Raw genomic sequence first — 24370 nt, 5'->3', positions numbered from 1 at the left:
AGCAGGCTGCCCAGAGAGATTGTGGAGTCTCCTTCTCTGGAGCCTTTCCAATCCTACCTGGATGTGTTCTGGGTGCCCTGCCCTGGGTGCCCCTGCTCTGCCAGGGGGCTTGGACTGGATGATCTCTGGAGGTCCCTTCCAATGCTCAGCATTGTGTGGCTCTGTGCTCCTGGTTAGGTGAGGCTGTGAGGGAGCAGCTCCAAAACATCCCTGGGAGGTTTCAGACACCCTGCCTTGCTGTGCTTTGTCTCTGGTGCTCTGTCCTGCTGTTGGCAGAGCAGTCTGAGCCTGTGGGCTGTGCCAGCCCTAGGAGCAGGGACTGGCCTCGGCCCATAGCTGAGCTGGGGAACTCCTGGGGGCAGTTTCAGTCTGGCAGCTGCTACAGGAACGATGCAGAAACAGCTCTCAGCTGCAAGGTCTTTCACAGCTTTGACCTCTAGGCTTTGGTTTAAAACTTGTGGTGGGTGTTTCCTGGGCAGTTCCAGCCACAGCTTGCCGAGGGTATACGGAGTGGAGCTCCTGTTGGAGTAGTTCCTGTGCTGTGAGGGCTGTAATTGTTTACCAGGTATGAGCAGTTGTCTGCAGTGTCTGGTTAATTTTCAGCTCACCTCTGCCAGGGTGCTCAGAGGGAAAATATGTAAATCAAAACGTGAAAGTTGCTCTTTTCCCTTTCCTTCAGGTCCTGGCTCCGAGTGTCACCTCTGAACCGTGCTGTACCAGTTCCCTAAGTACCAGCCCTGCCCATCTCCTTGATGCACACCCACGGCATCATGGCCAGCACTCAGGAGCACCTGGGCTTGTCTTCCTCCCCCAGCTCCATCAGCAAAGCCTTCTGTGAAGACAAGGACTTGAGCAGGTTCCACGATGAGCAGGCAGCTGCCGGCAGCCAGCCGTGTCCCGAGCTCATCGAGGAGGTGCGTGAGAGGGGCTCGGTGCAGGCGGTGCCCGCCGGCAGCCCGGAGCCCGCCGGCAGCCCGGTGACCGCGGCCGTGCTGAGCAGCATCAGCGAGGACTGCCGGGAGCAGTTCGCCAACAGCGTGCTGCAGCTGCGGGAGCACGACGAGCCCGAGGCCGCCGGCCCGCCCGGACCCCGCGGCGCCGGGGAGGGGGACGGCGGCGGCGGTACGGAGGACGTGAAGGTGCAGTTCAACAGGGCGGGCGGCGGCTTCCTGGAGGGGCTGTTCGGCTGCCTGCGGCCCGTCTGGAACATCATCGGCAAGGCTTACTCCACCGACTACAAACTGCAGCCCCAAGGTGAGCCGGGGAGCAAGCTGCGGCTGCTGGGGGGGGGGTGCCAAGGAAAGGAATGCAGCCCAGGCTGTCCCCAGCTTCCCAGGGGACAACTTTTTATCCAGGGAAAGTGTCCCACAGTTTTCTTCAGGCTCCGAATCACAGTTATTCAGGGTGAAAAAGCCCTTCAAGATTATTGAGGCTAACCATAACCCAACTGTCGTGGCCACTAAACCACGTCCTGGAGCACCACAGCTGCAGTTTCTTGAACACTTCCAGGGAAGGGGACTCCACCACCTCCCTGGGCAACCTGTGCCAATCCCTGGCCACTCTGACAGCAAAGAAATTTTTCCTTCTCTCCAACCTACCCCTCCCCTGGTACAATTTGAGGCCATTTTCCCTCATACACCTTGAGACTGAGCAGGGGAGGTGGGACCTGGGAGGTGCTGTCCTGGTGCCATCTGACAGCAGAACGTTTCTGTGGCCTTGACCTTTGAGGCTGTGCCCTTCTCTTGCCTGTGCCCAGACACCTGGGAGGTGCCGTTCGAGGAGATCTCGGAGCTGCAGTGGCTGGGCAGCGGGGCGCAGGGAGCTGTCTTCCTGGGCAAGTTCCGGGCCGAGGAGGTGGCCATCAAGAAAGTGAGAGACCAGAACGAGACAGACATCAAGCACCTGCGGAAGCTCAAGCACCCCAACATCATTGCCTTCAAGTAGGTGCTTAGAGAGACTTGTTAGCAGCACTCCTTCAGCTGGGGAGGAGCCCTCTGCTGAGGGACCCTGGCCAAAGCCAGTGGACAGCACAGGTGGACATCCTTGCTCTGATCACCACTCTCACCCGGTTCTGCACTTGGTGTGCAGGCTCAGCAGGTGCCTGCTGTGAGCCCTGCAAATCTGCAGGTGTGGGTGTTGGAGGAGATCCATCCCTGCCACAGATGAGGTTCCTGCTGTGCAGAGCAGGCAGGAAACATTGCCCTTGGCAGGAGAGCTGTTAGCAGAGCTTTGCCCAGGCAGAGAACAGATTACTCCCCTGCACCTTGGTTGCCCCCTTTGAGAGTTGCCAGTGGTCTCCTGGGGTGCATTAGGAAGAGTGTGGCCAGCAGGTCCAGGGAGGTTCTCCTCCTTCTCTGCCCTGGTGAGACCAGGTCCAGGGAGGTTCTCCTCCTTCTCTGCCCTGGTGAGACCACACCTGGAGTACTGTGTCTGATTCTGGGCTACCCAGTTCAGGAGGGACAGGGATCTGCTGGAGAGAGTCCAGCTGGGGGTTACTGTTCCTCTGCTGGCCCTGGCTAGCTGTGTGCTTTCTGTGACAGGGGAGTCTGCACTCAGGCCCCATGCTACTGCATCATCATGGAGTACTGTGCCCATGGGCAGCTCTACGAGGTGCTGCGAGCCGGCCGCAAGGTCACCCCCCGGCTGCTCGTGGACTGGTCCACAGGGATTGCAAGTGGGATGAACTATCTGCACCTCCACAAGATCATCCATAGAGACCTCAAGTCACCAAAGTGAGTCTCCCCCTGCTTCATCACAGAAGGGTTCAGGCTGGATGGGACCATAGACAGCATCCAGCTCCAACCCCCTGCCTTGGGCAGGGACACCTCCCACCAGCCCAGGCTGCTCAGGGCCTCATCCAGCCTGGCCCTGAACACCTCCAGGGAGGGGGCCTTAAGTAGCCAAGTCTAGTTGAGAGGTGTCCCTGCCCATAGCAGGGGGCTGGAGGAGATGATCTCTGAGGTCCCTTCCAACCTGAGCCGTTCTGGAATCCACAGTGTCCCTGGGCAGCCTGTTCCAGTGTCTCCCCACCCTCACTGGCAAGAATTTTTTCCTTATCTCCAGTCTCAATCTCCCCTCCTTCCTGGTTGTTCTTTTCTTTCCCTGGTGTTCTGGAATGCATCTTTATCATTTCTCTCTTGCTTTCTAACTCAAACTTTCTGGCTGCTTATTCACCTGGTGTTTGGCTTACCACCTAGATGTTGATCACTTCTTTGTCCTGTGACAGGACTGTGAGAGTGCATAAGATAATGGTTTAGCTCAGTCCAGGCCACAGCCTGGCTAAAACTGTGACAGCTCCTCAGCTGTAGTGAACCTCCATGACTTGCACATTTGCAGTTTTATCAAGACTGCTTGTTTTTGACTTCTAGCATTTAGGAACACGTTTGAGGCATGACACACAAGCAGTGCAGAGCAAGTGAGTGCTCCCAGGGTGAAATTGCAGCTCCTCTGCTCACTCTGCAGTGCTGAAGGGCACAGCCTCACCACGCTGATTCAGAAGGGATTTACTAAGTTGTAAATGCTTATTTCTTGTCTTTCTTCTCTCCCCACTTTCTCCAGTGTTTTAGTCACACACACAGACGCAGTGAAAATCTCAGATTTTGGTACCTCTAAAGAGCTCAGTGACAAAAGTACCAAAATGTCCTTTGCGGGGACTGTGGCGTGGATGGCCCCGGAGGTGATCCGCAACGAGCCTGTCTCGGAGAAGGTGGACATCTGGTGAGTGCTCTGTGAGATGTCTGCTCCTTGATGTTTCTGTGCTCTTGTATTGGGTGGGGATAGGAAATAGAGCACAGAGCTGTTAGCAGTTCCAAGTGAAGGGCTTAGTCCTTGCTGATCGTTTCACCACAAGAGGCAGAAGGAGTTTTCTTCCCTCCGTCTGTCAGTTCCTGCAGTAGGAGGCTCTGTTCCAGGAAGGGTTCTCCCAACTTTCCCTTCCTTCAGCCTTCCTTTCTGCAGTACCCAGGAGAAAGCTGCCTGTGCTGACCTTTACCCATCCTGCATTTGCTTCTCAGTGTCCACACTGCAGCAGTTGCAGTGCTGAGTCTGACATCTGGGACGTTCCCACCTGGGAGCACATAGAGCAACAGAGGGGTCTGGGGCTAGGGGAAAAAAACAAAGGTAAATGCAGTGTAAAAAAAAACCCACAGCAGCTGCAGAGCCTTTTGTTGTGTGGTCTTCAAAAGACACTTTCTGGTTTGGTTTGGCCAGTAGGAAATGATCTGTTCATGTTCACAGATTGCACTGGGTTGGAAGGGACCCTCCAAGGGCATCTTCTCCAACTCCCTGCAGTCCCAGGGACACCTCCAACCAGAGCAGGCTGCCCAGGGACACATCCAGGCTGAGCTTGAATGTCTCCAAGGATGGAGCCTCAGCCACATCCTGGGCAGCCTGTTCCAGTGTCTCCCCACCCTCACTGTGCAGAACTTCCTCCTGATGGTCAACCTAACTCTGCCCTGCTCCAGTTCCAAACCATTGCTCCTCATCCTGGCACTCCCAGCTCTTGTCCAAAGTCCCTCCTCAGCTCTCCTGGAGCCCCTTCAGGTACTGGAAGCTGCTCTGAGGTCTCCCTGAAGCCTTCTCTTCTCCAGGCTGAACAGCCCCAACTCTCCCAGCCTGTCCCTGTAGCAGAGGTGCTCCAGCCTCTGATCATCTTGGTGGCCAACAGGAACAGCCAGAGGCCTGTCTCAGAGAAGCTAACTTGCCTGTTCATCTAACAGCAGGAGGGTTTCATCTACACTGAAAATGTGCTGTCAGGAGTTTTAAAAGCTCACAAAAAAATAGGGAAGGGGAGAGATGTGTGTGTGAAAACCAGTCTGGGTTGGTGTTGAGCCCAGTGCTGGGGCAGAGCAGGAGAAGTTACCTGCTGTGTGAAATGTTTACCCTTGGTTAAAGGCCAGCATGTAATCACTGCTGCACTCAGAGCAATCTCAGATCAGACATCTCTGGCCCACCACACACAGTGGTTTTTCTCAAGCTCCAGATGTCTGTGTTCAGCTGAATTCCCACAGCAGCTTTTCTCCTGCTTTTTTTTCTCCATCAGGTCGTTTGGGGTAGTTCTGTGGGAGCTGCTTACAGGAGAGATTCCCTACAAGGATGTGGACTCTTCAGCCATCATTTGGGGAGTGGGCAGTAACAGCTTGCACCTTCCTGTCCCTTCCACCTGCCCAGATGGCTTCAAAATCCTCATGAAGCAGACCTGGTAAGAACCTGAGCCCTGCACTGCACAGACCTGGGGTGGCTCCCAGCTCCAGACTCACAGTCAGACTAGAGTCAGGGTGGGAGTGCTGAGCTCAGAGTGCAGAGCTCTCCAGCACTCTCACACTGCCAGGAGGCTGAACAGGCTGGATTCTGCTTCCTTGTGGCAGCAGGCTGGGCCCTAGAAGGAAGTTTGGAGCTCAGAGGAAGTAGGAAGGAGCCTGTCTGGTGTTCTGGGTGGATGGGCAGAGAAGGGACTGGGCAAACACTGCTGGGAAAGGTTAGCGAGGGGAAAGAAGGTGAACAGCAGAGTGTGGGGGAGAGGAGCTCAGTGAGGGTGCCAGCAGGGTGCCAGGTACCCCTGAGCTGCTTGGTGAGTGTGCCTCAGCAGCAGGCAGCAGGAAGATGACCTCCATGCAGAGGTGGCTGCTTTGTTGTAGCAAAGTGGGTGATAAAAGGTAGCTCTGTGGAAAGGGAGAAGGAGCTGGAAAGAAAGTTGGGGTAACATTTCTTGAGGCAGGTGCCAGGGTGAGAGGAAATGATTTGTCACTCTGGGGTGGACTTGCAGAGCTGGGCAGTGCACTGCAGCAGGGGTGGGCTTGGGCAGGTACTGTGTGGCCACAGACACCTTTGGTGTTTCCAGACACTGCGTCTTGTTGAAGGCAAATTTCAGTTTGTACTGGAGGGAGAATTCCCATTTTAACGTGGGGAAATTCCAGTCTGTGTCCTCTTTCACTTGGCAGTCACCCTTCCTGTTCTACATGGTTCTCAGCTCTCCTGTTTGCTCAGAACAGCTCATCAGGCACCAAGAGCTGAGCAAGGGCAGCCCAATAAACTCACCTTCCCCAAGGCAGAAATGCACAACACTTCCTTTAGCATGAGCCAGAGGCTGTCCCAGTGAGGAGCCCCTCCAGAAGGGCAGGGAAGGCAGCAGTGTGCCCTCACCCCTGGCTGTTTGCAGGCAGAGCAAGCCCCGGAACCGTCCCTCCTTCCGTCAGACGCTGATGCACCTGGACATTGCCTCTGCGGATGTGCTGGCGACTCCTCAGGAAACGTACTTCAAGTCACAGGTAACTGCAGGGGCTGCAGCCCCCTGGGGCTGGGCTTGGCTCCAGGTATCTGATTGTGGAGCCTACATTGTGTACAGCACAAGTCTGAATCCATGGTTTCAGTTTGACTCCCAGGGAGATGGAAACTGATGGAGATCGAAGCTTTCACAAACTGAGACCTCTGCCAGCCTTAGCCAGAAACTCAGCATTGCCTCATTCCCTTCTCCCTGAGACTGCTGACTGTGGATGTTCTGCTCCCAGCTGTTCTCCAGCACTGTTGTGCAGGAGGCCATGAGGCTGCTCAGAGTGGAAGCATTGATTGGTAGTGCAGATGGGCTGGGCAGTGGCACAAAGCTGTTACAAAGCAGACGAGGGACACTGGGACTTCTGGGAAGATCTAGAAGTGTGTCCTTAGAGAGTCCTCTCAGTCCTATCCAGGGAGCTATGGTCTGCTCCCATGCTGGGAATGGGAATGACCCTGTCTGCAGCATAGAGCTGTCTGCAGTGCTGAGGGGTGTGGCAGGCTGTGGGTGTTTCTCAGACCGCCAGAACCAGGGCTTCAAGGGGCAGATGGAGTTAGCATCACCCTAGGGACAGTCAGGGACAGTCAGCATTGTCAAGAGTATAAAATCATGGAATGGTTCAGGTTGGAAGGGACCTCAGGGCTCATCTGCTCCAACTCCCTGCCGTAGGCAGGGACACCTACCAGCCCAGGTTGCTCAAGGCCTCATCCAGCCTGGCCTTGAACACCCCCAGGCAGGAGACAGCCACAGCCTCCCTGGGCAGCCTGTTCCAGAGTCTCACCACCCTCCTACTGAAGAACTTCTTCCTCAGTCTAACCCTGCTCTGCCTCAGCTTCAAACCATTCCCCCTTGACCTGTCTCTAGACACCTTCAGGAGAACTCCCTCTGCAGCCTTCCTGCAGGATCCCTTCAGGTCCTGGAAGGCAGCTCTGAGGTCCCCCTGGAGCCTTCTCTAGGACTTGGAAGTGAAGATTTGGAATCTTAGAATTTGGCATTTTTCTCACTTTAAATGCCAAAGGGGAAGGAAATGTTGTCTTGGGATGAAAAAGAGCTTTAGGAATTCTTGACCCTCTCTAGGAGCTGCAGATCTGTTGTGAATGATCTAATTGGAGCACAACTTTGGGGATCCAGTTTGGAGCTGCTTAACTAAATATGCTGCGATGCTCTCATCCAAACCAACTCTGCTAACAAAAGTCTTTTCCCACAAACCTGCAGTTTTCTGCAGAGTCTTGCCCAAGAATTTTTGTTTGGTGCAGCCAAGGATCTCAGTCCTTTGTAAAACCCTGACAGTGAATTGCTTCCCTAGGCTGAGTGGAGAGAAGAAGTGAAGAAGCACTTCGAGAAGATCAAGAGCGAAGGGACCTGCATTCACCGGCTGGACGAGGAACTGATCCGGCGTCGCCGGGAGGAGCTGAGGTCTGTTGGCAGCCTCCTGTGATTACTGCACACTTCAGCCTCCTATTGGCAGCTGCATGAGCCCAGCTGCCCCAGCTCTGCTCACAGAGCCTGTGCTCCATGTGCCCAGCTGCCTCTGCCCTGCTCAGAGCCTGTGCTCCATGTGCCCAGCTGCCTCTGCCCTGCTCAGAGCCTGTGCTCCATGTGCCCAGCTGCCCCTGCCCTGCTCACAGAGCTTGGGGTCCGTGTGCCCAGCTGCCACAACTTTGCTCACAGAGCCTGTGCTCCATGTGCCCAGCTGCCCCTGCCCTGCTCAGAGCTTGTGCTCCATGTGCCCAGCTGCCCCTGCCCTGCTCACAGAGCTTGGGGTCCGTGTGCCCAGCTGCCCCAACTCTGCTCACAGAGCCTGTGTTTCATGTGCCCAGCTGCTCCTGCCCTGCTCACAGAGCTTGGGGTCCATGTGCCCAGCTGCTCCTGCCCTGCTCAGAGCCTGTGCTCCATGTGCCCAGCTGCTCCTGCCCCTGCCTGTCTCTGTGCTCCTCTTGTGATGAGGGCTGCTGGTGGCATAAACTGGGCTAGCCTGATCTCCTTGTGAGCACCGAGAGGGAAGTTCCTGCCTTAGACCTTCAGCACTGTTTGGCTGAGGGCAAGCTAGAGGGGAGCAGTGGCAACTGTCCCTGTCCTGAGCAGCCTGAGCAGCTTGCAAGAGGGTCCAAGACTTTGTGTGTTTGCCAGGGAATGTTTCTGCCTGGGATTTGCTGTTTGGGAGAACAGCACTGAGGCAGATGTGTCCTTCTCAGTGGAAAATGCATCTCACAGTGTGCCCCGAGCTGCTTCTGCCCTGGTACTTTCTCTGGGTTAATTAGTTCCAGAGAAGTGAACAGGAGAGCAGGCTGTTAGGACAGACAAACACTACCTCTGTGCCAGATGTGCAAGCGTGGTTGTGACACAGGAGCATGAGCCAGCAATGGCAGTTATGGGTCAGACCTGAGAAACCAAAGCAAACCTTCTTCACTACTCTGGTGGAGCTGGGGATCAGGGGTCCCTAGCCCTAGGGGGCTTCTGATGGTCACATCTGTCAGCTGTGGCTCCTGTTGTCTGCTGCAGCACTGCTGCAGCCGTGGGTTCATGCTGCAGCCAAGGGTTCATGCTGCAGCTGTAGGTTCACGCGGCAGCCGTAGGTTCATGCTGCCTTTCATGGAAAACAAACAGGTGACCTCTTCCCCCACTTCTTGACAGAATCATTCAGGTTGGAAAAGACCTTTAAAGTGATGGAGTCCAGCTACCATGACCACCAAGCTGCAGTCTAAAGCACCACATCTGCAGCTTCCTGAACACCTTAGAAACTGTCTTGTCCCCATCTCCCCAGGTGCTGATCAGGGCTTGGCCCCAGGGCTTGTGGCTGTGTGTGAGGCACTTGCAGCCCCTCAGGGAGCAGTGCAGTGTGCACTGCTCAGCACTGACTGCTGTTGATCATGCCCTGCTCTCAGTCCTCACTGCAAGCTCTGCCTGGGGCTCTGTGCAACACAGTCACCTTGCTTGACTTCTAGGAGGCCTTTTCCTCCTTGCCCTGTCTTGGTCCCTGGGAGCAGCTGTGGAGCTGTGGCCTCTCTGCCTTTCAGACATGCGCTGGACATCCGGGAGCACTACGAGAGGAAGCTGGAGAGAGCCAACAACCTCTACATGGAGCTCAGTGCCATCATGCTGCAGCTGGAGGTCCGGGAGAAGGAGCTCATCAAGTATGTACCCCTGGGCATGGTGCCAAGCCAGGCATGGGACAGTGTGCCTGCAGGAGGTTCAAACACAGCACCTCATGTTGAAAGTGTGCTTGCAGACTTCAGAGGATCATGGAGGTTGGAAAAGACCTTCAAGGTCATTGAGTCCAACCATAACCCAGCTACCATCACCACTACACTGCATCCTAAAGCACCACAGCTGCAGCTTCTTGAGCCCCTCCAGGGATGGGGACTCCACAACCTCCCTGGGCAACCTGTGCCAATCCCTGACCGCTCTTTCAGCAAAGAAACTTTTCCTCCTCTCCAACCTAACCCTCCCCTCCCACAATTTCCTCTTATCCTCTCACTGGTTACTTGGGAGAAGAGACCAACACCAGCCTCACTGCAGCTTACTTGCAGGGAGCTGTAGAGAGCAATGAGGTCTCCCCTCAGCCTCCTCTTCTCCAGACTGAACACCCCCAGGTTCCTCAGCTGCTCCTGGAGTTGGTGTGCCCTAGATAAAGCAAGAGCTGGCAAACAGAGAGCAGGTTGCTGCCTTTGGGTGCATCTTGCTGCAGACCACTTAGTGCACAGATCTTCACCAGTGCTTCCTGGCTGACACCAAGCCATCTTTCCCAGCTGGTACTGGCATCCTTTGGCCCCTTTGCAAAGAAGGTCCCCAGACCTGCTGGCCACACTCTCCTTGCTGCAGCCCGGAGAGCAAGCACTGCTGTTCCTGGCCTGCAGCAGGCCCCATTCCCACTGCCTGATCTCACAGAGAAGGTAGCTGCTGTCCTTCCCCAGAAAGTGTTGTGTGGCACCCAGCCCTGGCAGAGCAGCAGCACCCAGCCTGCTCATGCTGCAGCTGTTTCTGCCCCACAGGAGCTGCAGCTGAATGGGAGGGAACTAGTCTCTTGGGTTTTGTCTTCTCCCATGCTTCAGGAGGGAACAAGCAGTGGAAAAGAAATACCCTGGGACTTACAAACGGCACCCAGTCAGACCAATAATCCATCCCAACACCGTGGAGAAGCTGATGAAGAGGAAGGGGGTCCCCCACAAAGCAGGCAGCCAGGCTAAGAGGTAAGAACTCTTAACCTCCTGCTGTGGCAGCAGCCAGCAGCAGATTCTCACTGAGGTGAGCAGGCCCCTTGCTGCTCTTTGAATCTGCTGAGAGTACAGGGCAAGGCAGACGAGTGGTCATTCTGGGGCCTGGTCTGGTCCTCACAACCACAGATGTTTAATTCTCCTCCCTAGCTGGGCAGCTCTGGAAGTGTTGGGCCCATTGGTGGTTGTCACAGATGGCAGTGCTTTGACAGGAGGCAGCTAAAGGGCATCCAGGCAAAGAGCATGAGCTGAGTGGTGATAAGCAGGGTGAAGGATTGTGGCAATCAGCCAGACATCAAGAGGATGGATTCACTGTTAGGAAATTAAATTGGGATTTGAGAGTTGGGAACTGTTGCTGCCCTGGCAGCTATTTCCCTTCTGCATGACTTTCAGAAAGTCAGACTTTTTGGTTTTGTTTTCTATTTCAGAGCAGCTCTCTTTTATTCTTCCATTTTCTAGGGTTTCCAGGAGTTAGAGACCTGGTTAACAGTGAATAATCACTGCTGAAGCAAGAGCCTCTCAAACGAGCAGGCTGAGAGCCTTCAGATGCTGAGCACAGGGTGAGAGACCTGCCCTGCAGTAGGGGCTTGGGAGGGAGCAGAACATCAAAGTAAGGGCAGAAAAAGGAGAGTCTGAGTCAGTCACTGGGAAAAGCAGCAAGAAAGGAGTGTGGAGTGTGATGGGCTGAACAGAAAGGACATGGAGTGGAGAGGATCAAAGGAAGCCAAGTGCAGAGCTGCAGGGGAGGGCAGCCGGCAGGGTGCAGAAAGCAGAGGGTGCCCGTGGCTCGGGGCTGGTGGCTCACGGTGAGTTCTGCTGCCCGCAGGCCAGACCTGCTGCGCTCAGAGGGCATCCCCAGCGCGGAGGCGGCGTCCAACGGCTCTCCGGTCTCGGGCAGCCCCAAGATGTCGACGCTGAGCGGCAAGAGCCGGTACCGGGGCAAGCCTCGCCACCGCCGCGGCAACAGCAAGGGCAGCTCCAGCGATTTCCCAGGCGTCCTGCGGGCGCAGCCCGCGCAGGAGGAGGTGGCTCCCGCTCCTCCTCCTCCCCACCTCTCGCATCACCCGCAGCAGCCCGGCCACGGGCAGGACATCGCCAACTGCGCCAACAACCTGCGGTACTTCGGCCCTGCGGCCGCGCTGCGCAGCCCGCTCAGCACCCACGCTCAGCGCCGCATGGCCGGATCCAGCCCCGATCTCATCTCGGCCGCCGTACAGGCAGACTGCCGGAGGAGCTTGCAGAGCCCGCGGGGCACGGCCGAACGCTGGCAGTGCTGCCAGGCAGACCCCTACGGCTCCTGCCTGCAGTGCGGGGAGGAGGACTTCGGGCAGGGGCAGCCGGCGGGCACAGCGCCCAGCCGCGGGCAGTCGCCTGCGCCGCCTGCTCTGTACGAGAGCACAGAGCGCATGGAGAGGGGCGAGGGGCGGGACTTCGGCAGCTGCGACCCAGCCGCTGCCATAGGCACGCCCCAGCACCTGGCTGCTTCAGTGCTACCCTGCAAGGCAAGACCCCTTCAAAAGGTGAGGACAGAGCACAGGGATTTGGAAAAAACACCAAATCTGCACCTTTTCTTCCTTTCTGGCAGAAGCTGTGAGGCAGAGGTCACTGTCTGGGTGTTCCACATGCAGGTAGCAGTAGGCTGAGTCATGGAACTTTAGCTCAGAGAATCACAGATGACTTTCAAGGTCATCCAGTCCAGCCGTAGCCCAATTGCCATGGCCACTAAACTGCCTCCCAAAGCACCACAGCTGCAGCTTCTTGAACACTTCCACCACCTCCCTGGGCAGCCTATGCCAATCCCTGACCACTCTGGCAGCAAAGAAATTTTTCCTTCTCTCCGACCTAGCCCTTCCTTGGCACAATTTCAGGCCATTGCCTGTTGCCCTCTCTGGGTACTTGGGTGAAGAGCCCAACCCCAACCTCATTGCAGCCTCCTCTCAGGGAGCTGTAGAGAGCAATGAGGTCTCCCTCAGCCTCCTCTTCTCCAGGCTGAACACCCACAGCTCCCTCACCTCTGCTGGTATGAGATGCCCTCCAAGCTGAGGGCATGTCAGAGCATGCTGCTCACAGTGAGGGCTGGCAGATCTGCTTTGGGTCCCTCTGTGTTCCAGGTCAGGCAGGTGCTGAGCTGAAACTTTTGAGCTGAACTTTTGTTGTTAAAACAACCCCAAAATGTTTCCAAGCCTTTCTCAAACAGAAAAGATTGGGGAAATGCATTCCCCTGGTGATGTTAAGGGAATCTGTGGCACTGCTGCTGTGCCTCAGAGCAGGAGTTCAGCATTCTATGGACTTGAAGATGTGCCTTTTGCTGCACCTGCCAGGAACTGTCCCCCTTGACTGAAAGTCATCATTCTCAGTGGTCCTATGGAGGTTTTGCAGGGATCCAAAAGATGTTATGGCACAGATGTACACAGCAGTTCTTCTTGATTCCTTCTGCTTCCATCCAGGGAACAGCTGGTGAGAGAATCTGAGTGGAATTTAGAGAGTAGGAGAGAAGGAAAAGTGGATGAGTACCAGGCCAAGAGCACTGGTTTGGGCCTGGAATGAAGGGAGGAGATCCTTTGTGTTACAAGGGGATGGGATGAGTGCAAGGTCCTGCACCTAGGTTAAGGCAGCCCTCAATACCAATACAGGCTGGGGGTGATGAGGTTGAGAGCAGCCCTGCAGAGAAGGACCTTGGGGGTGCTGGTGGGGGAGAAGCTGCAAAGGAACCAGCAATCAGCACTGGCAGCACAGAAGGCCAAGGGCAGCCTGGGCTGCATCCAAAACAGCATGGCCAGAGATGGAGAGAGGGGATTCTGCCCCTCTGCTCTGCTCTGGGGAGACCTCACCTGCAGGGCTGGGTCCAGCTGTGGGACCCCAACACAAGAGAGATCTGGAGCTGATGGAGGGGGTCCAGGGGAGGCCACCAAGATGATCAGAGGCTGGAGAACCTCTGCTCTGGGGACAGACTGGGAGAGTTGGGGCTGTTCAGCCTGGAGAAGAGAAGGCTCCAGGGAGACCTCAGAGCTGCATTTCAATATCTGCAGGGGAGCTGCAGGCAGGCTGGGGATGGACTGTTCAGAAGGGGCTGTGGGGATAGGGCGAGGGGCAGTGGTTTGGAACTGGAGCAGGGCAGAGTTTGGTTGGACATCAGGAGGAAGTTCTGCACAGTGAGGGTGGGGAGACACTGGCACAGGCTGCCCAGGGAGGTGGTTGAGGCTCCATCCTTGGAGACATCCAAGCTCAGCCTGGGTGTGTCCCTGGGCAGCCTGCTCTAGCTGGAGGTGTCCCTGTGACTGCATGGGGGTCGGACAAGTTGCCCTTGAAGGGTCCCTTGCAAAGCAGTGCAATCTGTGATCTGAATGAGGGGGTGCCAGGTTGGGAAGGACAGCAGGAGACTGCAAACACCAAGAGTGCAGGGGTGGATTTGGATAGGAAATGGTCAAAGGCTCTGTGCTCACTGAGGCAGAGAATGGAACAAGCCTCAGCTTGTCCTAGTTGATGAGACCCAGCAGCAGAGGCTGTGCCCCCCTGTGCCCTGCTCTGTGCAGGGGTCATGCAGGAGAAGTGGCAGTTGTACAGAGTGCCAGGTCAGCTCCGTGCTGCTGTGGATGCCAGTGTGGTGCTGATTGCTTAGTTTGCTCCTGTGAAAATCCAGCACCCTGTGCTGGGGACCTGCTGCAGTGCTGGGGGCCTGCTGCAGTGCTCCCCTGTGTTCCACAGCCAGTTCCTGCAGATGCAGCAGTGGCAGTGTTCAGAGTGCCTGAGATAAGCTGCTGCTGAGTGCCTGAGGCACTGGCTGTGGGTACAGAGGTTACCTTCTTGTCTGGATGGCTGCAGCCACAGTGACTTCATCCTGGAGGGTCAGGGGACAGCTTGCACGTTTGTCCTTTCACAGAGGTGACAACTTTCTTGTCCTTGTTTTCTGCCAGAGTGGTGATGACTCTTCAGAAGAGGAGGAGGGTGAAGTGGACAGTGAAGTGGAGTTTCCTCGCAGACAAAGGTAAAAGGTGAATTCACTCTGGTCCCTCTTCCCCTGCTCTCTCTCTCCGTGGTTCCTCCCTAGGGACGAACTCAGCAGAGCTGCCCAGCAGCTGCACACCAGCACTGAGACTCTGGGAGGGGCTGGCAAAAGAAGAGAACCACATCTGGTACATCCCTCCTCCCTCAGCTGCTCCCTGGTGCTCGCTCACTGTTTGCAGCCTGCCCCCAGATTCATTCCTAGATTCATGGAATGGGTTGGGTTGGAAGGGACCTTAAAGATCATCCAGTTCCAACTCAGGCTGCTCAAGGCTTCATCCAGCCTGGCCTTGAACACCTCCAGAGAGGGACATCCACAGCCAGACCTGTTGGATGTGGAGACCCTTGTGGGCTCTTCCAGCTGTTGTCTATTAACTGTCGCTGCCATGGGGCAGACTCCAACAGGTGAGTTCAGAGAGGACTGAAGAGCTGGGTGACAACATGGCGGATGAAGTAAGGCTTGAGGGAACATTGCTGCCTAGGCCTAGGTGACAGTGGCCTTCACATTCCAGAGATCATGGAATCAGTGCTGTATCTTTCTGAAAGCAGCTGCTGGTAGTGCAGAGGTGATCCAGGGAGAGAAGAGGTTAGAGCTTATGAGGAACACCTTCCCCCCTGGAGGTTTTCAAGGATGAGACCTTGAGCAGCCTGGGCTGGTGGGAGGTGTCCCTGCATGTCTGTCCTCTCAGCAGAAGTGTTGCAGTCCCCTCATCAACGTTGTAGTCTGCTGGACTCTCTCCAGCAGATCCTTGAGCTGGGGAGCCCAGAACTGGACACAGTATTGCAGCTGTAGTCTCAGCAGGGCAGAGCAGAGGGGCAGGAGACCCTTCCTAGCCCCAGCACAAGCTGAAGCCCTCTCCTGCTTTGCAGACCTCACCGCTGCATCAGCAGCTGCCAGTCCTACTCCACCTTCAGCTCGGAGAACTTCTCTGTGTCTGATGGAGAGGAGGGGAACACGAGCGACCACTCCAACAGCCCTGACGAGCTGGCCACCAGGCTGGAGGACGAGCTGGCCACCAAGCTGGAGGATGAGCTGGCTGAGAAGCTGGAGGACATGCTGTCCCAGACCCCCGAGATCCCCATCGAGATCTCCACGCAGTCCGACGGGCTGTCGGACAAGGAGTGCGCTGTGCGCAGGGTCAAGACTCAGATGTCTCTGGGCAAGCTCTGTGCAGAGGAGCACAGCTGTGAGGTGAGCTGTCCAGCTGGGCTGTCCCTGTCCTGCTGAGGGAGAAGGAAAAGTGGCATGGGAAGAAGCCCAGGGTGCAGAACGGTGGAAGCAGTGTGGTAGATGCAGAACAGGAAAGCAGCTGCTCAGCTACTCTGTCCTTGTGTTGCTGGCCAGAGGAGTGGCTGAGGGGAAGCAGCACAGCCAGGGCTGAGTGTGGGTTGCTGGTACAGGGAAGCGTGTGCTGGGAGGCCAGCAGGGCTGCAGGCACTGAGTGGCATAGAGCACAGCACATGAGGCACAGACTGCAAGCTGCCTGCCTCAGGCTTCCCCAAGGGCAGCCCTGCTGCTGAAGCTGGGTTTCTGGGCTTCCTTTTGCTGTCTGCTGTTTGGGAGGGGTAGGGCAGAGCCTACTGCACCAGCTCATAAATCCACCTGGCCAGATGTTTGTTTGCTGTCCTGTGGTTGGGTGGAGACAAGTGACAGGAGATGATGATGGCTGCTGTTAGAGATGGGGGTGGTGTGGGACAGGAACATGCTCGGGGCGTGGCTTGTTGGTCGGGGGCGTGGCTTGTTGGTGATCCTTCAGTGCTGGGTCAGAGTCTGGACTGGGTGGTGTTGGAGGTCTCTCCTAAGCAGATGCTTTGAGCCATGCTGTGATCCTGTGGCTGAAGCCTGCCCCTCTCCCTTTGCTCTGCAGCCCCCAGGCCAGTTTGCAGACTCAGATTGTGACTCTTCTGAGGGGGAGTGTTCCGATGCCACCGTCAGGACCAACAAGCCCTGCAGCTCTGCTACTTGGTAACACAGATCTCCCCCAAGACTTCCTGGTACTGGAATTTCGATTTCCCTGAGGTTCCACTTCATGCCCCTTCATCACACTTTGCAGGAGGAGCAGCAGCTGCTTCTCCTCCCCACCCCAGGAGTGATTTGCAATAATCTGAATCTCTGGAAAATGTCCAAATGGAATTAATTCTCTTGGAGCATTTCAATCAAGAATGGCAGGGATGTATTTTATTGAATAATCTAGTTACTGTAACATGGATATTTATTTTTCTGACATTTTAACACTTTTTACTGTAAAGAGTGGATTGTATTTATAGACACACAGACCTATTGCAAAAAAAAACAAACACAAAGAGCTCAGCAAGCAAGCACATGGCAGAGGAACGTCCTGGGATGCTGCCTGCACAGCTGGGTGTGCAGGCACGGGGGGAAGCTCTTGCTGCTGCCACAGGGGACCAGGCCTTGTGGCCCTGAAGGCTGGAGAACAGATCAAGCAAACTAAAGCACTCAGCCCTACAAATGAGCAGGCAGGACAAGAGCCCTTCCCCAGGGTGAGCTGTGAACCCAGCATGCCCAGCAGTGCCCGGCCAGGGCCTTCTGATCCAGAGGTGGAGACCTTCCTGGAGACAGCTGCTGCCGAGGTGCTACCCTCCAGGGGCTTCTGAGTGGAGGCATCCCCAGGAATGTAACAGTGGGGTTTCTTTTAAGGAGTTTTAGTTCTTTTTTATTTATTTTTTTTAATCAGATTTTGTGGTGAGATCCTGAGCTGCATTCTAACCTCCTCCTCTCCAGATTGGTCCAAGAGCACTTCCTAACACCCTCCTCGCTTCACGCTGGCAGTGCTGAGCTCCGGTCGGGCAGGAACACCTTGCAGCTGCAGTGTGCCATTTCCCAGTTTACTTCCTCTTCTTACCTCCTGTCTGCTTCAGCTGCTCAAGGAGATCAGTCAGACCGGCACTGGAAAGCCAGGGGCGAGGCGTGGGCAGCACAGCTGCAGAGCCCCAGCCCCCTCCTGGCTGTGCCTGGGCTGGGCTTGAAGGAGCAGCCCCTGGGTCACCAGCAGAGCTCTGTGCTGAGGGGGCAGACTGGAGAGGAGGCCAGCCCTGCTCTGTCTCCCTCACTGCACGCCTGGAAGCACTCAGGCTGCCTGCCCTTCTGTCAGGCTTTGTGCAGAGCAGGTTGCACAGGGGTCTGGCTGGTGGCTGTGGCACAGCTGTGGCTCAGCTGTACCCCAAGGCCTCTCTTCTCCTCTCAGCTGAGGTCCTGCAGGTGGAGGTGAAGATGGAACCGAGGAGAAGCTGTTTTCTGGTAGAACTCATAGTGCCTTCCCTTCAACACTACTCTTCTGAGTCACTATTTAAAGAGAACAAAACCATAGAGCACGAGTCCCCCTCCCCTGTTCCTGTAGCTGATGTCCCCCTGCAGGAGCTTCCCCCCTGCCCTTCCCGGTGTGCTGTGCCATGCCAGGGGGCACAGGACTGCTCTGCTGGGTGCAGCAGCCTGGGATGAAGGCAGCCATGGGCCATGGCCAGGTACTTCTGTTGCTGTTTGTTTACATTTTGTGTTAAGAGGTTGGTTTGGATTTACCTGTGGTAATTTATAGCCTGATGGCACAATGAAGGAAATGTCTTACTTATGCAGAGAGCAGTATTGTACCAGTTAAATTATCCCAGATTTTTAACTTTCTGTAGCTGGACTACAACAGATCTTAAGTTATGATGTTATTTTATTATTTATTATCATTTCTGTAGATCAGAAGGTTGGCTTCCCTGCCAGCACAGCTGGAATCTGTTTGTATGACCTGCTCCCTGGGGTGGCTGGGAGCAGAGCTGCTCTGGGCAGCTGTCAGCAGCTGCTGCCTCTGGTGATTTTCAAGGGTGCTGTCATACTGGGGCAGAGAAGCAGAGGCTGGCCCAAGGAGGATGGATGAAGGCAGCCCCCCGGGCCCTGTGCACTGCTCCTGTTCGATGCTGCAAGGTGCTCCTGTTGCTGGCAGTTGGCAGCCCCCAAGCTGGTGGGGAGTGGTGCTGAGGGAGCAAGTGGCTTCTGAACCCATCACATAGTGAGTAACCCTCACAAGTCCCCTGGCAGGAGCATTCAGAAGGACAGGCAGTGAGGAGGGCAGCAGGCACCAGAGCAGGAGTGGCCAGCAGTGGATCTCCATGGTGGATCACCTGTGCAGGACCAAACAGGCTGCTGGAGAGAAAGGAGGGACTGGCTCACTCCGACCTGCAGCAGCAATAATCAGTTCTGAGTGGAAGCAGAAAATGCAGAGAGGAGCAAAGCCCTGCTCTGGTTTGTTCCTTGTTTCCTCTTCCCATCTCCCATTTCTCCTCCCAGATGTTCTGCCTCTTGGCCAGCAATAGGAAGAGGTGGCAGGGCTGTGGCTGACTTTGCTGTTGTGTGAGAGGCTTTGGTGTGGCAGAGGAGACTCAGGTCAGGGGGCTGGGGGCTGGGATGCAGGAACTGAGCAGTGGAGAGCTGGCTGCATGTGACAGAGGCACACAGAGGGGAGGACCAAACTGGCATAAAGAGAGGTTGAGAACTGGCATCAAAGCCCCCCCCAGCAGATGCCAGGCCTTATGCCCCCTTTATGCCACTCAGCTCTGGCAGGTGTGCTGAGCTCCCACAGGCAGGGCTGAGAACCCAGCCCACAGCCCTGTGGTGCCCACTGCTCATGGGCAGCACTGGTGTCCTAGGACAGCCCTACAGCAACAGGCCCAAAGCAGAGCTGCCTCTGGCTCAGGCCTGGCAGTCTCTGTGCAGGGCCTTCAGTCTGGGGTGATTCAGCCTCTAACTAAAAGATCCAGATGGGGTTTGGTAGTCATGGCCTCTGCTTAGAGCTTCTCCACCATGCAGTAAGGCTCCTCTGGGCTTGCAGAGAAGTGCAGCAGCTTTGATGTGTGGAGTTAGGGACTCTTCCAGGCCAGCTGTCCTGGGTGTGTGACTGCTGCCCATCCTGGCTTGTTGTGCAGCCTGGCAAGCAGAGCTGACCCTTTTGGGCTCCTCTCCATGCCCAGGCACTTGTGCTGGTAAGGGTCCAGCATCGCCCTCCTCCCTGAAGTGTCCCTCTGGGACTGCCACTAGAGCTGTGCCCCTTGCCTGAGTGCAGAGCCCTGTGCCCGTGGAGGTGTGACCCCAGCCTTCCCCTGCACACACCCCTCATGCCCTTGGCCATGTGTGGGCAGGGGCACCTCAGTGCCCCCTGTGTGCCCAGGATGGCTGCTGTCAGTTCCCCAGAGCCTTCCCCTTAGTGAAACCTACCCAGAACTGCACCTAGCTGTGGTCTGCACCTTGCTGGATGGGTACTGCTGCTGCAGTTCCTCAGGGGGCATGGGGCTGAGGGGTTGCTGCTTCTTCCTCGCAGTACCACTGCAGCTGCAGGACAGTAAACCCTAGGCTCCCCTTCCAGCAGCCTGCCTGCCCTGGTGCAGCTCTCACAGCTGCTGACAGCTCCTGACACTGGCCCAGACTCCTCTCCACAGCTGAATGTTGCCTTCCCCACCATCGTGTCCGGTACCCGTCTCCCCTCGGCCCTGCCCACTGGTGTTCATCTCTCTCCTCCCTGCTCTGCGCATTCCTGACACAAACTTGACTTTTGTATGCCCAGTGTACAGTGATGGGAACAAGAATGACTATCAAAGCAAACAATGCATGGAATAAAGAGCCAGTGTACTTCAAGCCTGCTCAGCCTGGTCTGCTCACCTGGGAAGGGCTGCTGGGAACCTTGGGATACTCTCAAGAGGCCTCTGGATCAGTGCCAGTGAGCAGCCTGTGCTTCCCTGAAGACAGCTGAACTGGGACTGGAGGAGCTCCAGGTGGGTGGGCAGGGGCTGAGCTGGACACATGTAACCCACCCAAGCATCCAGGTGCCCCTGGCCAGCCAGGGAGAGAACCTGCAGCCTGGGAACTCTGCTGTCCCACTCCTTCCAGCCTTGCTGGTGGGGAAGGTGCTCAATTAATGAGGCATTGAGTCTGTTAATGAAGCATTGAGTCTGATAATGAGGCATTGCCCCAGTGCTCTCTGCTGGCTCCCAGCTGCTCCCTTCCACATCAGATTGTTGTCCTAGTGGAGGGCAAACTCATGGAGGGCAGAGCCAGGGCAGTGCCAGCACCCAAGCCCTAGGAGCATGGGAGCACCAAATCTGCCCAGCCAGTGGGACAGAGCCTCCCTGCTTGCTTGGAAACCTCCTGGGTATAGAAGAGCAAAGAGGTTTAAAGGTGCCTCTCGAGGACACTGCTTCCAGCCAGGCACATCCACTCCTTCCTGGTTTCTTGGTTTTTCCCTTTAGTCTGTGAGGAGGAGCAGCCCTTGCCAGGCCTCAGGAGCAATATTCTGTCTTCAGAGGTCAAGGATGCTTGTAAGGCAGCTCCTAGCTCTTCCCAAATCCTGAATGAGTTTGCTGCACGGGACACTTCCTGAGTGTCTGAATGACAGGGGAGAAGTCTCCTGCAGCTCTGCAAGCTCTCCTACAGAATGGTCTGGGTTGGAAGGGACCTCTGAAGGTCACCCAGTCCAACCCCCTGCACTCAGCAGGGACATCCTCCACTAGATCAAGTTGCTCAGAGCCCTGTCCAGCCTCACCTTGAGTACTTTCAGGGGTGGAGCCCCAACTGCCTCCCTGGGCAACCTGTTGCAGTGTTCCAGCAGCCTCCTGGTAAAAGAGGAAGACCAGGGCCCGACCACTTTTTGCTCCACTTTGTACTTTTACTACTGCACCTAACAAGAGAGGCCAAAAATGCTAAGAAAGGATGGGTTTGGAGGGGACAGACAGAGGAGGGAGCAGAGCCTGCCTGCAGCTGGGAAATGCTCCTCCTGGAGTGGTGGTGAGAAACAGCTGTGGTACAGCTCCACACAACCCCTGTGCTGTGGGCTTCTTTGTGCCAAGGGCAGAGCCACAGCCTGCCTTGCTCAGAGCAGGCAGCAGCTGTCTGCTGCCACATCAGCCACCACCAGGACCAGCTGGGCTCACAACTGGGCTTGGTGGGATGTATGGGAGCCCAGGGAAAGTCTGTGACTCAGGATGGTACGGAAACCACAAGGAGTGCAGTCCTTGGCCTCTGTCTTCAAGAGCTGGGAGGGAGTAAAGGGTTCAGATCTGCCTTCAAGAGCTTGGGGGTGGGGGGAAGGGTTCAGATCTGCCTTCAGGAGCTGGGGGGGATGAAGGGTTCAGATTTGCCTGTGTTGTGAGGTGCTCCTGGTCCTGATGATTGTCTTTTCCCCATTGCTGACATGTGCAGTGGGCTGCCAGCAGCCTGAGGCACACTGGAGACACAAACTGGTGCAAAGGAAAGAGGCAGATGAACTGAAGTGCTGACAAAGGCTGTATGGCACTCCTGGTGCAGACACATGCAGGGCTCAGCGTTCATTGGAGACCCTCACACCTCTCAGATGAGAAGAAGGATTAAAAACCGCCACTGCCCTTGGTCCATGGTGGCACAAAGCATGCAGAATATAACCCCCAGGCACAGAGACCTGCAGCCTTGGCAAGTCCCCCAGCAGCTGGGGCAGCTGAGCCATCAGGAGCTCTTCCTGCCATTGAGCACTGGAGCATCATCTCCATCCAGCTTTAAGTGCTGCTTGCTGTACTTCTTGATGAGGGTCCCTGGGATCAGTGCTGCCACAGCCATGGCCAGCAGCTTGAGCAGTGTGTCCCAGGAGAAAATGGCATCCAGGGAGGTGATCTGTGACAGAATGGCTCCTGTCTGCACACAGATGAAATTGTAGGGTGTGAGACCTGAAAACCAGAGCAAAAAGATTAGCATAAGGGTGGGGAGAGACTGGCACAGGTTGCCCAGGGAGGCTGTGGATGCCTCATTGCTGGAGGTGTTCAGGGCCAGGCTGGATGAGGCCTTGAGCAACCTGGGCTGGTGGGAGGTGTCCCTGCCCACGTCACGAGGTTGGAACTGGATGAGCTTTAAGGTCCCTTCCAACCCAACCCATTCTGTGAATCCCCACCCCCGCAAACTAGTTCCTACAGCTCCTGGCCCAAGGCCAGTCACAGGGGGCTGCTGAGCAGGGCAGAGAAGGGGGAGTGAGCTGAAACTGCTGTGTGGGTGATGTGCACAGACTGAGCAGTGCTCTGAGCCCTCTGAGCACAAGGGCAGCACAAAGGCAAATGGTTCAATGGGGCAGAGCCACAGCTGCACCCCTGCCCCTCCCTAGGTCCAGGTGGGTGCTACCCAGGGCTGTGGATGAGGCAAGGTCAGGCTGCCCCTCAGGCAGCATCCCCAGGCCTTACCGATGAGAACAGAGAAGAAAAACTGGGACACAGGGATGTTTAAAATGGGAGCTGAGAGATTCAGAAACCAGTTTGGTGTCATGGGGAACAGCCTCAGGAACAACAGGAAGAAAAATAAGCAGCTCCTGTTCTCTTCTACCTGCCAAGGAAACATTCCAAGTCATTTCTACCCTGCAGGCAGCAGTGACGTTGCTGTGTCTGTGGCACAGAGGTGAGTGCAAGTTTTCTTCCAGCCTGCTGCAAGGTAACATCAGCTCAGAACTCATGAGAAGCAGCAACTCTGTGCACGGATGGGAGCCTCCTGGGAGCCAGCCCCTTCCATGCAAGTGGTGAGAATGGGATCTAACCCGCATGAGAGATGGGGAAGCCAACAGCAGAACCAGCAGCAGCTGCACCACACAGCACAGGCAGTTCTGGAGCACAGGGGCTTCCCAGGCACAGCTTCTCCCTTCTGATCTTCCCTGGCAGCCCATGCAGCCCCTTTGCAAACAGCCTTGCTCCCAAGAGTCTACTCCTGGGTCATGTCAAAGGAGGCCCTTAAGTGATCTGATGCACCTACTACATGCAGTCATTTTTTTCCCTAAATCACCCCAAAGGGCAACCTCAGCAGGGGAGTTGCGGGTGGCTGCAGGACTGAGCCTCTTACCTTTCTTTGCAGCAGAGCCACTTTATCGGGGAAGTAGGAGACAATGAACTGCTTCCCAAAAGTGCCAGACAGCAGGTAGCAGAAGGTGGCTCCCACAGAGGTGAGGGCCGAGCACAGCACCAGCCCAGTCCACGGCCCGAAGAGTGCTCCAGCCAGGACGTTCTGCCAGGACACAGCGCAGAGTGAGAGCTCGGCAACAACCGAGTCCCTTCGACCCGGGGCGCTCCCGGTCCTGCAGGGCACAGGGCAGCGCCGTGCCCTCCCGGCACGGCCCGGGCTCACCTCGCAAGGCACTGACCTTGCACCTTGCCCCGGCAAGCAGCACTTGCCCCGGGACTGAGGGCAAAGAGCCTCTCCGATGGGTTAGCCCCGCCGCCCGCCCCGGCCCCGCCGCCGTGCGGCCGTACCAGAAGGCTGGAACCGGGGATGGCGAAGCTCTGCTTGTAGAGGTAGGCGGCGCAGAAGAGGGTCAGCGCCGTGCCCCGGTGCTGCCGCTCGTACTCCCGCAGCGCCTCGGCCAGCTCCCGCAACTCCTCCAGGTCCGACGGGAACCGTAGCGGCCTGCGGGAGGAGCGCAGAACGCGGGGGAGATCCGGAGCACCGGCGCGCCTCGGACCCCCCGCACCGCGCCCGCACCCACCTGCGAGCCTGCCCCGAGCCCAGCCGGGCCGACAACAGCCAGAGCGCGGCCGTGGCGGCCGCAAAGACGAGCAGCAGCCCGGCCAGCCGCCGCCACATCCCGCGATGGGCACCGCCGCTGCCGCCGGGCCCGCAGCGCCTCCGGACGCGCAGGCGCGGGGCGGAGCGGTCGGGAGGAGCTGGCCGGGCGTGGCCCCCCGGGGATTGCCGTGGTTTAGGGGTCTCCGTGCCCCTCAGGGCGCCGCCGAGCTGAGAGCTCCGTCGTCGGGAGAGGTGGGTGTGGGGGACTCGGTGCCTCTGAGAGCTCGGTGAGCGTGAGAGCTTGGTGCTACTGAGAGCTCCGTGCCCGCGAGGGGTGACCACGAGGGCTCGGTGCCCGCTGGGGCTCGGTCGATGCCCGCGGGGTCT

At 56.7% G+C, this 24370-nt stretch overlaps 2 protein-coding genes across 2 annotated transcripts; one reads left to right on the top strand and one right to left on the bottom strand.

The window, feature by feature from the left end:
* Positions 1 to 752: 752 nt before the first annotated feature.
* Positions 753 to 16454, top strand: MAP3K13 (mitogen-activated protein kinase kinase kinase 13). Its single transcript, XM_054385978.1, has 13 exons — positions 753 to 1254; positions 1757 to 1940; positions 2541 to 2732; positions 3559 to 3717; positions 5042 to 5200; positions 6158 to 6266; positions 7575 to 7684; positions 9286 to 9402; positions 10321 to 10458; positions 11309 to 12002; positions 14397 to 14467; positions 15355 to 15676; positions 16353 to 16454. Exons 1-13 carry the CDS (start codon positions 753 to 755, stop codon positions 16452 to 16454), a joined length of 2859 nt encoding a protein of 952 aa, XP_054241953.1.
* Positions 16455 to 21955: 5501 nt separating this feature from the next.
* TMEM41A (transmembrane protein 41A) lies at positions 21956 to 24061 on the bottom strand. The gene is made up of 5 exons (XM_054385779.1): positions 23964 to 24061; positions 23731 to 23884; positions 23324 to 23485; positions 22678 to 22816; positions 21956 to 22173 (listed from the first exon to the last, which is right to left on the bottom strand). The coding sequence occupies exons 1-5, from the start codon at positions 24059 to 24061 to the stop codon at positions 21956 to 21958; spliced, it is 771 nt and encodes a 256-aa protein (XP_054241754.1).
* Positions 24062 to 24370: the final 309 nt, after the last annotated feature.

Source organism: Indicator indicator, chromosome 13 (assembly GCF_027791375.1).
Source record: "Indicator indicator isolate 239-I01 chromosome 13, UM_Iind_1.1, whole genome shotgun sequence".
NCBI classification, from domain to species: Eukaryota; Metazoa; Chordata; class Aves; order Piciformes; family Indicatoridae; genus Indicator; species Indicator indicator.
Note: the sequence above shows the minus strand (reverse complement) of the source record. Positions and strands in the feature narration are given on the sequence as shown.